The following is a 12,612-nucleotide window of genomic DNA, read 5'->3' as shown; positions in this document are numbered from 1 at the left end:
AAAAGCCCTGAGATTTTTATTGACCACAGACAGTCAAGACCTCGATTTTATGTTTAATGCGAAGGACACCACCTGTTCACAGCATAGTGTCCCCGTCACTATACTGGGGCATTAGGACCCACGTGGACCGCAAGGTGAGCACCCCCTTCTGGCCCACTAACACCACTACCAGCAGCAACCTTAGTTTTTCCCAGGAGTCTCCCATCCAGGTACTGAGCAGGCTCACACCTGCTGAGCTTCAATGAGTTGTGAGTTGCAGGGTAACTCTTTTGAACTCTTTTAAATTCACTTAAAAATATATAAGGAAGTAATTATCGGCAATACACGGCAATTCCAATATACAGCTTCATTATCTTAGCAAAAAGAGATTTTGCTGTGTTTGGAAGAAGCCTACAAATGCAATGGGTTTCTTTGGTTGTGAATGACAGCTCTAGTCATCAAATTGTGAGCTAAGAGCACGGGCGCTTGGCGTGACACATTCTGAGGACCACTGTCTGTAATGCATTCAAATGTCATACATTTGAAAAACTGAAGAAAAATAGTATTTTGCCTTGTGAGGTCCTACTTTATTATTTCTGGATGAGATAAATGTAATTCCGTATATCGTATATCACTGATCACATGGAAAAATTGCCTTGTGATGTTCTGGATTCTAAAATAAAGATGCACCTTTCACTTCTAGAATGTGGTATATTTTGAGTAAAGATACAGCTTTCATTTCTAGAAAGTGATACATTGTGAAATATAAAAAAATAAAAATAGAAAGGGTGAGCTCAACATTTGCGACGTTAATTCTATTCATTGTGCTGGGGGCACATGGACTCTCATGCTGAGACACACTGGCTGCGTCTCAGATGATTTCAACTCACGAGTTTTCTCATTTCCATTTAATTTTCCTGTCAAGTGCACTGACAGAGTAATTGAATTAAAATGCATCTGCTTTCCATCTTAATTGATCAAAACAAATGTTTTAGGAATATTAATTCTGCAGCTTTTCTGAAAACTTACTGTTTGACAAGTAAGAAATTTCTAAATGAAGGAACACAGTCTGTCAAATTATCCGATGGCTTTCTTTCAGCCTGGCTAATCCCAACACACAGTTTGAATTTATCACTTTCAATTAGTTTTAACATTATGGAGTCTTGATTGTAGATAAACCTCATACTACTCCTTTTAGATATTCTCCAGCTGCACTGATATCAGCAAATTGTGTTGGAGATTAATTTACATGTGTTAGCAATATTTTGTTGTTTTGATATGGTTTTGGTTCCTACTTAAATTGTAGACTAATAATAATCTGGTTGCTGTCCTTTCAGTATCATCTTCTAAGGAACTTTTCTTGTTTTTGAATCACTCTTTGTGGACATGTCCTCCAGAAATTAGCTATACTGTAGATACAGAATGCTGTCTATATTAGGAAGTGATTTCAATTCATGACCTTTGATATCTTGCCGTGAGCTGAATTGTGGTGATTTCATTTTGTACGACTCAGCCCCAATATTGTATAAAAGACTCCATTAAAATGAAAGGATCGCTCCGACTCTAGCTCACGGACAGAGGATGTCAAACATATCACAATTCGGGAATCACACAGATGAGTCCATTTAATATCCCAAGGGATATGAAAACCCTCAATTGAAATTTTCCTAGAGGAAAAAAATAGTGGGGTCCAAAATGCTTGTCTTGCCCTCCAAAAACGAGAGACGGTCGTGTGTTCATCATAGAGTCTGGTAAATCACCTAGGATTTCAATCAAAAACCTCAAGGTTACAGTCAATAAGCAGTTATAAGGCTAGAACCCCTTCTTCACTGTAATACTGTGGCATGTTTATCCTGGAGTGAATTTAAATGAAGGAATTGCCTTCTCAGCGAACTCTGTAATGACTCTTTCAATGCCAGTGGGACGACATACTTAAAACCACATCTGGCTATTTGCATTTTTATTATGGTGGAATAGAAGGGATATTGAGGAATCCTCTTCTATTTTACACCTGTTTAAACAAAGGGCTCGTCTCTTTTTAGGTACTACTTTTTGTGCGCTAGTCTTCTGCTGAATTCAGGCATGACTATGCAAATGGAATCTTAAAATATCCATCTATCCATTATCAGAAAGCCACTTCGTAAGAGTTGCCGAAACCCTATGCCTATCCCAGAAGCACAGACTGCAAGGAGGGACTTCGTCCTAGATAGGACACCCATCTTGTTCAGGGCAGACACACACAACAGTGCGGTTTAGAGTAGCCTAGTCCCGAGGTCTCTGGAAGGTGGTAAGATATTGGAGCACCAGTGGGAAGCCACTCTCCCATGAGCAGAACCTGCAAACTAGCAGCAGTGAACACCTCATCACCATGCCTCAGGCTAACAAAGCGAATGAGTGCGTCACGTTTCCCGATGCCATGGTTTGGTGTCCAGTTCAGATCTACCAAGAGCAATTCCTGCAGTGAATTGGCAAAAAAATGGCTGGGACTTTGCAAAACAAGTACTGAATATGCCGTATGTAGTAAAACGCATGTGATCGTAACTTCGGTTAAGAAATTAATAAATGCTCCCATCCGCGCAGCATGGAGGCTTGATGTTATGCACCTGCCATGCCCTTTTCAGTCTACAGGTCTGAACCCATTTGAAACTTTATGGGACATTCTGAAAGGATGCCTGACTCCACGTTTTCCACCTCCATCAACCCGGCCTGACTTTCCCATGGAAGAGTGGTGCCACATCCCTCCTGTAGAACTCCAGAGGCTTGTAGACCCCATGCCACAATACATACAAGCTGTACAACCCTCACATGGTGACCCATCACACTATTAAGTCATAGGCTTGACAACTACCTGCATGTTCTATTGCTGGTTTATATAGTATTTGATTCCAAAATATATCCAATATATGATAAATGATATATGATATATATATATACAGTATGATACTGTATATGATATATGTACATTTATACATAGCAATTCAATTATTTTTTCATTAGAAGGAATAATTACTCTTTAAAAAAAACTTAGCTCAGAATCTGTTTATTTTTTTGATGGGGGTGAGGGGGTGTTGCTCCTTCTGGATTATTTGCTGGAGAGTTGTCAATATATATTCCTTCTTTTCCATACTGGTACATTGTCTCCATTGCCTTTCCACCTAGGAGACTGCAAACAGACAAGGCGATAGGGAGCTTTCCTAAGACAGAGCACTTTTTTTGGTTTCACACTGTTCCCAGGCAGTAATTTTTTTTAACTTGACTTTTTCCTCTTTTGACAAGTGGACAAAGTAAATAATATAATGTGTTGCTTCCTTATATGTTTTAAATACCTGGATTTTCAAGGTTGTGCTAATGAGAAGGATTGAAATTTGGGCTCAGATTTGCTTTGTGTCTTGGAAGTTGTTCATCTTTACACTCCTTTAAAAACAGCAGCCATAATGATGCTTATTGAACTGACATAAACCTTAATGTCTTCGGGTATTTTCTGTCATTGCGTAACCTAACAAAAATGTTAACAAAAATTGACAAGATACGTTATTGGGAAGAGGGAACAGGCTGAGTCCGTGTTTCAGTTTTCTGAGAAGCGCCATCTTTCTTCCAGATTGGTGGCAATAATATAGCTACAGTAATAATACTTTACGGTACAACTTTAGCAACATTTAAAAAAAAAAAACCTTTTACAGCTTCTTTGGTTTGTTCGTTTGATTTAATAATTTCCATGATTATATATGACTTACTTTACAATGTTTCTTACTTGTTATTGTTGTCTCTGGGTCGCCTTTTAATGGCCTTTTCCATTGCCTTTCCTTACCAAAACTCATTCTATAACACAACTCTGATCTGTGGACTGCACACGTCTGAAGACTAGATAACACGCTATGTATTCACTACAGATGGAAATCATTTTGTCCCGTTGGTTTCGAAAAGGTGAGATAGGGGTGCGGTCAGACGTTTTCATGGCCACAAGGGGGCGCGCCAGATCCCACTGAACGGGATCCTCTTTTGAGTTCGCTAGAGCCTGTATGTCCTTCGGCAGTGGCCGTAGTTCTTCTCCATCTTTGTGTACACGGTAAAGGGGAAAGCAGTTTATTCATAGCTGGACGGGGTTTTGACGGTAAAATCCAGGGAACTCTTTCAGGTTAGTGCCCAGCCACGAATATTAATATTAACATAATCTGGCTGCAACTGTTCTTAAGAAGCTCCATATGGTATAAGCGTCTTTGCTGTCGTAGGAACTGTTTTATTTGACATCTACTCCCAGCCGCAGAAGGCCGGGTCGGTGGCTCACCGGGATTGGATGCATTTAATTATTTATTTCACGACAAAAGCGGTCGCAGTGACAGTCAGCCCTTCGCCTTTTCTTGTCAAAAACGAGTGGCACTTTAAGATGGTCTCCGCCGCAACACCCTGGCGATGGCGGTGGTAACAGAAAGGCACTTACCGCTCGCTCTTTTGTCCGGTTTGGACGCAGCCGGTCGTTGCTGACATGTCCCGGAGTTTGCTCTGTATTGTCAGATGGAGACGGGTGGGGCACACTTGATCATGCACGAAGCACTCCAGAAACGCTTCTCCCGGCGTCGAAATAATATGAACTTTAAATTGACCTCCACGCTTTAAACGTCTGAACAACTACGACCGTGTCCTTTTCGTGTAATTCGCCTCAGTCAGTGCTTAAATGATGTCAGTGATGACCGTAATTGACCCCAGTTCATTTTGGGGATTTATGTTTGTAACACCGATCAGCTTTACTGTGGTTTGTTCCCCACGCAGGTGGCATGGGTGTGCAGGATTGTATGACAGTAATTCAAGTCAGAAAATTTGGTTTGGGAAAATTAGCTCTCGGCGAGTGTTCGTGTGTGTGTGTGTGTTTGCGTCATTATTTCATCGTCTTTGATGGGAAGAGTAGGAACAGCCTGTTCCCACGTTTTCGAATTTCTTATGAAATAAGTTTTCTTTCATTTCTCACCCTCTAATATTCCCCCGTGGCTGGTGGCTACCTGAAAGGTTCCTTGACACGCAAGTACGTTATGCAAACGTTATGCTCGGCCGTAGCCTCATCCAACAGCCATTGAGCATCATGTGTTTAAAACTGGTCTGGGAACCGTTCTGGCCCTGGAGAATATAATCCTACCGTCTGACGCAGCGCCCCGAAAAGCAAATGTAGCGTCGCGACAGGTTGGCCAAAGGCGTCGCTGTGTGGCGGCACGACGCTGCTGCTTCACTGATCTGGAGTCCGAGCTGGAATCTGGGCTCAGGCACCTTCTGTGCGGAGTTTGCATGGTCTCTTCTGATCTGTGTTGGTTTTCTCGAGCTGATCCGGTTTCTCTCCCACCTTCCAGGGCTATGCTGACTGGCTGGTTGTTGTTGTTTTTTATTTGTGTTTTTGTGTGATATTAATAAATAATAATTCATAACAGTACTTGTATGGATGTAATTTAGAAAAACCTGAAAGTACAATCTCTCCTGCACCTCAGCATGCACAGTACTTGCTTTAACTATCCTGAATTACAGTTTTTCAGCCTTATTTCTTTACTACCACCAGTGTTTATTATATACCAACCATTTCTTGAAGAAAATGGTCATTTTGGGGGATAGGGGGTCTTACTACAATATTAGTTTGTAACATTACTTTAGTATTGAGTACCATTCTGTTATGGTCATTGTTATTATTGTGGTTGTTATAGATTACATATTGTGACCAACCTATTGCCATTCATAATAATAGAAAGCAGCATGTCTTTGTCAAATGAGAGACATTCATCGCAGTGGGCTGCAAACTGTGGTAATGCTGTAAACTATAGCGGTGTGATTTGAGATTTCTGCAGCTCTGTTTGTAAATAACAGAGCCTAGTGTGTGTTATTAGTTCTTGTTCTGGGGTTTGTATGCTGATAAGAAAAGTATAACCTTTTAATTTTTAAGGTTGACTTTTGTATTGTGGCTAGTAAATGAGTAAAGACCTCAATTCGTTTGTCCATGTCCTGTCTGTAATGCATATATTGACATTGTTTTGTGTTTCTTATCCTGCCCTGTTATTGAAAGACAGGAAACTCTCAGACTCAACTTCAGATGATAAAATGGCACAACTGATTTTGATGCATGGAATACCTTAGGTATTTCCAGTACCTGTTCTACTTGTCGTGCTTTATTTGTGTACAGGGACCACAGTGACTTTCTCCAAAACCAAAATGCAGCGCTACAGGCCTGGCCTTTGTATCCATGACAGACAGCCTGTCTGCTTGTCCGATTTACATTTTTTGGTTAAAAAATAAAGAAATCTTTGCAGAGAGGATGAATCTGGCAAAGCCCTCATCCTGCATCGCACAATTAATCTCCTAAACAGCAGCATAAACCCTGATTTGAGAAGTCACCGGGGCCAATTGAGAATTAAACTGCGTGGAAAAAACCCCCCTGGAATGAATCCACTTGCCCTCTGCTTTTAGAAATCCTAACTTTGCTGTTCATTCTCCAATCTCCTTTTGGGGAGAGTTGGATTTTAAAGTGTATTTCAAGGGGTCTGGAGAGATCTGTTACTGAAGTTTAAAGAGATTAGGACATCATTTGTGGATGGTCATGTTGGGGGGTTTCTCAAAAAGATCATTTGCTTACATGTTAAACAGATTGTCGTTCACAGAGGCCAGATGATTTGGATTGTGGGTTTAAAATGGTGGAATAAAAAAGGTTCAGCAGCGCTTAGGTTCTGTCTGCTGTGTTAATAATCTTAGCTTTCAGTGTTTGCGTATTATAAGTAATGTTATTTTTAAAACAAACAGGTGTGTTTGTAGTTTAGCAATATTTATCATGTTATGACTGGGAGGGACAGTCATCTAAATCTTGAGTAAATATAAGTCTTAAAATGTGTTATTAGTAGTAGTAGTTTTATTTAAAAGGGTTTTACAGATGATACCTCTTTGAGTGTATTTATTCAGTGGTTTGTTAGAATCAGATTAATTATGTTTTCAGCAACGTTGGCAATTAAAACGAGCTGGACAGTATACATGATGTTGAAAAGGTCAGATGGTGCTTCGTGATTTGGGCTGTTCAAATTCTGTTGGAGAAAAGACAATGCCTCTGTTCACAATACGCATCTAATCCCTTAAGGACATATTATTTAGCTGGAGGCTAAAGCAGTGCAGACAAAAGAATCTGAATGGAGCCATTTAAGACAGGAAACTCAGCGGTGATTTCTCTGGCCACCTGTGCACTCTCAGCCCGCTGTCAGTGGGGCTAAGTGGAAGGAGCAAGGGGAATGGTTTGGGCACCAGGGGGCGCTCTTGAGCCTTCCTAGATGCGCTTTATTTCAAGAACCCAGGAGCCACCTTGAGAACTTTTAAATGTGAGCGATGGAGAACTCACTGGTTAACAGAATAGTCTTTTCTCTGAATACAGCAGGAGTTATGATGTTTTTTTTCTTTGTAGCAGAAATTCTTATGTAGACATGTGTTACAGCGCTAGGGAGCTGAATGCTCTGCCTGAATCATGAAGCGGAGTGTTTTTTTATTTCTGTGCTGGTTGACGTAGACCTCGCCTGTATCTTTTTCGAGGGGCGTATCTGATATAACGATGCTTCTCTCGGTGATCCTTCTTTAACCTTGCGGATGAGCTTTAAGCCCGAGAACAGAAATCTGTTCAGATCTAGGCAGTGCAGTAACCCAGAGCAAATTGGCCCATTGGAGTGAATGATTGTCTGATGATCTCTTGCAGTTCCCAGCATAGAAAGGAAGAATGGGCCGTTCATTAGCCAGTACGTCATTAAAACAAACCTCCTATTATGACGGAATTCATGTGGGAAAGTATTTTTGGTGCCACACGTGTCAGATGGAACCAGATCTGGGCTTCTCAGATGCTTCAGGCTTCTGGGCCGATCAGAATGACGAACCTCTTCGTGCTTTGCCGTTCCTCCCGTTCCTCCCGATCCTCGCGCTGATTCTCCCCCGTGTGCGCTGTCGCCTTCCCAGGTGTGGCGCCATGTCGGACAAAAGCGAGCTGAAGGCCGAGCTGGAGCGGAAGAAGCAGCGCCTGGCTCAGATCAGGGAGGAGAAGAAGAGGAAAGAGGAGGAGCGCAAGAAGAAAGAGGTGGGTTCCCCACCCAGAGGGCCGCGGCCTGGAGAACACTTCGCCCTGCTGGTCCTTCGCAGTGATTCATGTTAATTAAAGACAGCATTGCGGTGCAAGCTGCCACTGCACCCACTCAGCACACCACTGGTGGTGCCTCTAATGACTTCCCTTTCTGATGGCACGAAACCTTTCGGCAGTTTTTAAAGTCTGAATGGTGGACGTTCGTGAGAATGGGAAAGAAATACCGTCACCTCAGTTTTGTCACCGACTCGGAGAGAAATAATTGACTTTGCAGCGTTGTGACCTCCTTTGTCATTTCTGGAGTAGGCTTTTCCTCTTTGAAGAACTCCTGTCTTCCCCTGTGCTCGTCACTATCCACCCCTCCAGTTTCTAACAGCTTCATGCAATTCAGGATTGCAGGATAGCCTGAGCCAAATCCGGTGAGCAATGGGAGCAGGGCAGGATACACCTTGGATGGGACACCAGTCCATCATAGGGCTCCCCCTGATACAAACACAGACAGGCACACACTCACACCAGGGCCAGTTTTCCAGGCAGCAAATTCACCTGCCAGCATGTCTTTGGACTGTGGGAGGAAACCAGAGCACCTGGAGGAAACCCACCAGAACACAGGGGAGAACACGCAAACCCCACACAGGCAGCACCCCAGGTGTAAGTGCCTCTAGTCACTACGGAAGAAACAAAACGGTCGGTAGTCTCGATAAATCTGCCCCTCGGTGGAATGCGCCTGGTGGCTCCCGGGAATCCCGAGGGCAGAGCGCTGTTCCACACCGCCTCACTGTGCTGAGATGCGCTGTTCTGTCCGCTCAGGCCGATCAGAAGAAGGATGCAGCTCCTCCCCCCGATGACTCTGACCTGGAGAAGAAACGGCGAGAGGCTGAAGCGCTGCTGCAGAGCATGGGCATCACTCCCGATGTGCCAGTTGGTAAGAGTTCTGCGCGCCCATCTGCCTAATTATCTCGCCAGGGCATTGCAGCTGTGGGCTTGCTTGTAAGCGCATACGTATCGAGGAGTGTTGTAATGCAAATTCTGTTTTAAATAACTGTTTCATTCCAGATTTTGGTGTTTGTTTGTTTTTTGCTCAATAAAAGTTATTTAAAAAACGGGAAGGTTATTGCTCAGAAGTGTAAACGGGGATTTCGTGTAGTCTTTTTTGCTCGCTTTAGTGCAACACTGAATAAATGATGTAGTGAGGGATCATTGCCATTTCCATCACATTAGTAAGAAGTTTAGTGTCACCAGTAGATGGCAGTAGTGCTTCATAGTACCACTATAGTCCAGTCCTCTGGAGTGGCTGTAGTACTAAATGCAAAACAAAGGTTTATGAATTATAATTATACAACTAGTGGAATTTAAGAGTAAGATTAGAAGGAGTGGCCCAATGTAGTACCACTGTGTTAAAACAGTAAATTAGGAGCAACGTTTGTTTTAAATTTAAAACTCTTTTGCCTTCATGTTACATATCTGTCTGAAAAACAGGTTTATTTTTCATGTTAATCTACAGTCACTTGTACATTTTTATTGTTTTGCTATTTTAGCACATTGGTTACCATTTAAGCCACAGTTTTACAACATCATTATATATAAATGGCACTTTTCTACCTCTAAGCAAAGAGGTTGTTTAATACATTGAAGTGGGACATTATTACTGTAAAAAATTATCTCCTGCTTTTGTTCAGTATTTCTCTAAATGCTTGATGTGAATGATTTAGCATGAGAAGCACAGTGCTGCATGCTTTCATATCACTACATCAGAATCTGTATAGAAGCCTCACACATAAGTCAGGTGACATTTTGTCAGCTTTCTGTTTAATGCTGGTACACACAATTTGGCAGATTCCTTTTACTAGTTATGTGTTATTTGACCTGCAAGTCATACTACTGAATTAGATATGTACTAAAGAGTATTTTTGAGTTCCTTTGTTTTGTGCTTCAGCATCGAAACCAATTTTTAAACAATCTAGAAATGCTGAACTTAATTTACTTCCCATGAGTTTCTTTTCCATTGAACGCAAATAAGTTATTTACTCTGGAGTACCAGCATTAAAATGCTCTTACTTGCTGACTGTTTTCCTCTCTTTGTTACTTTTCTGTGAATAGTAACTGTTAACTATAAAGTAGACGGTGACTGTTTAACGGAGCTGTTTGTGAGTGAAGCCTGTTGTCTGTATTGCCTTAACTGCACACTTGGCATGGAGACGTCAGCATGGAATATAACCATGTTTCTTTTTCCTTCTCTTTTCTGCTACTCATTCCCCTTCCATGGTTTTTTCTTTCCCTTTTCTTTTGCCTGTTGGGCTCATCTCCTTCTCATTTGATCCTCCCCATGTGAAATTACGTTTGCAACTTTCCGCACAGCGCAGCCACTCCGAGTAGTAACAGCGGATACCTGTCTGTTTCACTATTTAGTCCCTCCACCTATGTCTCCATCCTCCAAGTCTGTGAGCACGCCCAGCGAGACTGGAAGCCAAGACTCAGGCGATGGCGCCGTTGGAGCTAGGTACGGTAATCTCGGTGTAATATTTTAATGACATAATGCTTTCCTCCTCTAGGGAGGCGTGTGCCAAAGGGCAAGCCAACATGCCACACCGTGACTGGCAGGCAGGGGGTATTCTCATTGCAGTACTGTCTTTACGCAAAAGGGAAAAGTTATTCTTTTACAGTATGTCTTTGACCTCCCTCCTCCTCCACACACACACACACACACACACACACACACGGGTTTAAAAAGACGCCCCCCTGTAAGTTTGGATGAAGCTGAAGGCTTATGTGCATTTATGTTTGCTCTCCCCCACCCCCCTCCTGCTTAATTTTCTGACTAAGTCGGAGTTTTGTCTCCCATCATCACGCCGGCAGCTTATGTTTAAGAATAATCCCCGTGTAAAAAGGATTGGCGTCGCCTTTGCCTTTTCTAACTTTCTGACACGGAGGCAAGTCTGTAGCGCTTGTTTCAGAGTCGGTGTCGTTGCTAAGCGTGACATCAGGGCACGGTAGGGTCAGAGTCGTACTGCCACTTGTATGGATCATACAGAAGTTTCAGTAAGTTTACATATCCCTGAGTGTCTCAAATACACTGTTCAAGTTAAATTCCTGAGCAGGTCTTAATCAAGGGTTTAGGTTATAGAGGTATAATAGGATTTTTTCCCTCTGGAAAAATACTTAAAAGAGCAGTATGTGACATGATGGAATAAATACGGTGTGCTTATACGAGTTAGCATTTAATCATGAATGTCAGTATTTTTTCTGATTTAATACTGATACTACATTTGTATTGTAGAAAATATGGGTGTAGTAATGCTGGCAGTAATTGTGGTTATCTCAAATTGCAGAAGACGAACATAGCCGCTTGTGTCTTTATATTCAACAAGTTTCTCCCTGCGTTGCATGCAGTACATTTTTCCACAACATTTTTTTTTTGGTTCACAATTGGTAACTGCCTCCCGGTGCCTGAGAGTTTTCCTCCTGTGAGATAAATGGGCGAAATTTGTAAATAAGGCTGAGTTTCGCATTAAATTTTATGCGATTAAAGAATTCTTCTCCCCCCCCTCCCCCCCCCCCCCAACCTTCCAGCTTATACCCATACTGAGGGCATCATTTAAAAACTCATGAAGATGTGAAATTGCAAAGAAAGTTCTGTTTTATATTAGTTACTAATGGCTTTAGATTTCGTTCACAACCTGCCGTTTTCGGTTTAAGATCAAGCTTTTTAAAAAGTGCTTATTGAATTAGCAGAAGGTGCTAAACGAATTAAAAATAAAATATATATATGAATGCCTTGGGCTGTGCTTAACCTATAATTACAGTTGCGTCCCCCTGTGGTAACTCGAGCTCTCCCCTTTGTCCCAGCGGGGCCACACGGCTCTTCCTTTACCTAAAGGGTTACGTGTTGACTCATTTCCTTTACCAATATGTCAATTTCCTGTGCACATGGGTGCATGTTTTGTGCCCAAGGCAATCATATAATACATGTAGCGCACAACAAACCAGTCTTGTGTCTTTTTTTGCATTCGAAACCGGATGAGTTTGGGAACCCCTTTCAAGTCGTTCTAATGCCGTACACTGTTTAATCAATTCATTTGTGAGCTGGGGTGTCTGTGTCTCTTTTTGAGACAAATAAGTAACAATATTAAAGAAAAAATGAACTTTTGACTGTTTCTACGTATTTTAGACACGCTGTACCACTTGGATTAATGACAAAAGCTTCTCTTAACATTTGAATGGGGTGTTGTAACTTAAACTTAAATATTCTTCAATGAAAAAAATTGATTCTGTTAGTTCTAAGTATCTGTGAAATGTTTTCCTTTTTCACTAATATCCAGCTTGTCTTACTAACGCTGCCTTGTCGCTGTGCCTCTAATCAGGACGCTGCACTGGGACACTGATCCATCAGTTCTGCAGCTTCACTCTGATTCTGATCTGGGGTACCTGTCTTCCTTCCTTTTCAGACCTCCAATGTCTTTGTCTGCTCTTGTTTTTCCATCAGTTAAGTCTTTGCACTTCGGGCAAGTTTGAAGCCCATCAAAGAGGTTTCATTTGACACCATGGCGAATACTAACTTT

The 12,612-nt window shown here is 41.9% G+C and overlaps 1 protein-coding gene across 4 annotated transcripts in view; it reads left to right on the top strand.

Moving 5' to 3' along the window:
• The first annotated feature begins 3,958 nt into the window (after nucleotides 1–3,958).
• dync1i2a (dynein, cytoplasmic 1, intermediate chain 2a) overlaps nucleotides 3,959–12,612 on the top strand; it is a 32,859-nt gene continuing 24,205 nt past the window's right edge. Inside the window, exons 1-5 of one of the 4 annotated variants that reach the window (XM_088605310.1) lie at nucleotides 3,959–4,114; nucleotides 7,933–8,050; nucleotides 8,864–8,978; nucleotides 10,463–10,553; nucleotides 12,415–12,474. In XM_088605310.1, coding sequence (XP_088461436.1) covers nucleotides 7,943–8,050; nucleotides 8,864–8,978; nucleotides 10,463–10,553; nucleotides 12,415–12,474 — 374 coding nt within the window. In that variant the 5' untranslated portion in view covers nucleotides 3,959–4,114; nucleotides 7,933–7,942. Of the gene's footprint in view, nucleotides 4,115–7,932; nucleotides 8,051–8,863; nucleotides 8,979–10,411; nucleotides 10,554–12,414; nucleotides 12,475–12,612 lie in introns of all 4 variants that reach the window. The other 3 variants (XM_088605309.1, XM_088605312.1, XM_088605311.1) reach the window with 3 other exon arrangements.

The sequence above is a fragment of the Lepisosteus platostomus genome, chromosome 14 (genome assembly GCF_059453375.1).
Source record: "Lepisosteus platostomus isolate fLepPlt1 chromosome 14, fLepPlt1.hap1, whole genome shotgun sequence".
NCBI lineage: Eukaryota > Metazoa > Chordata > Actinopteri > Semionotiformes > Lepisosteidae > Lepisosteus > Lepisosteus platostomus.
The sequence above is the reverse complement of the archived record's forward strand: the minus strand, read 5'-3'. Positions and strand labels throughout refer to the sequence as shown.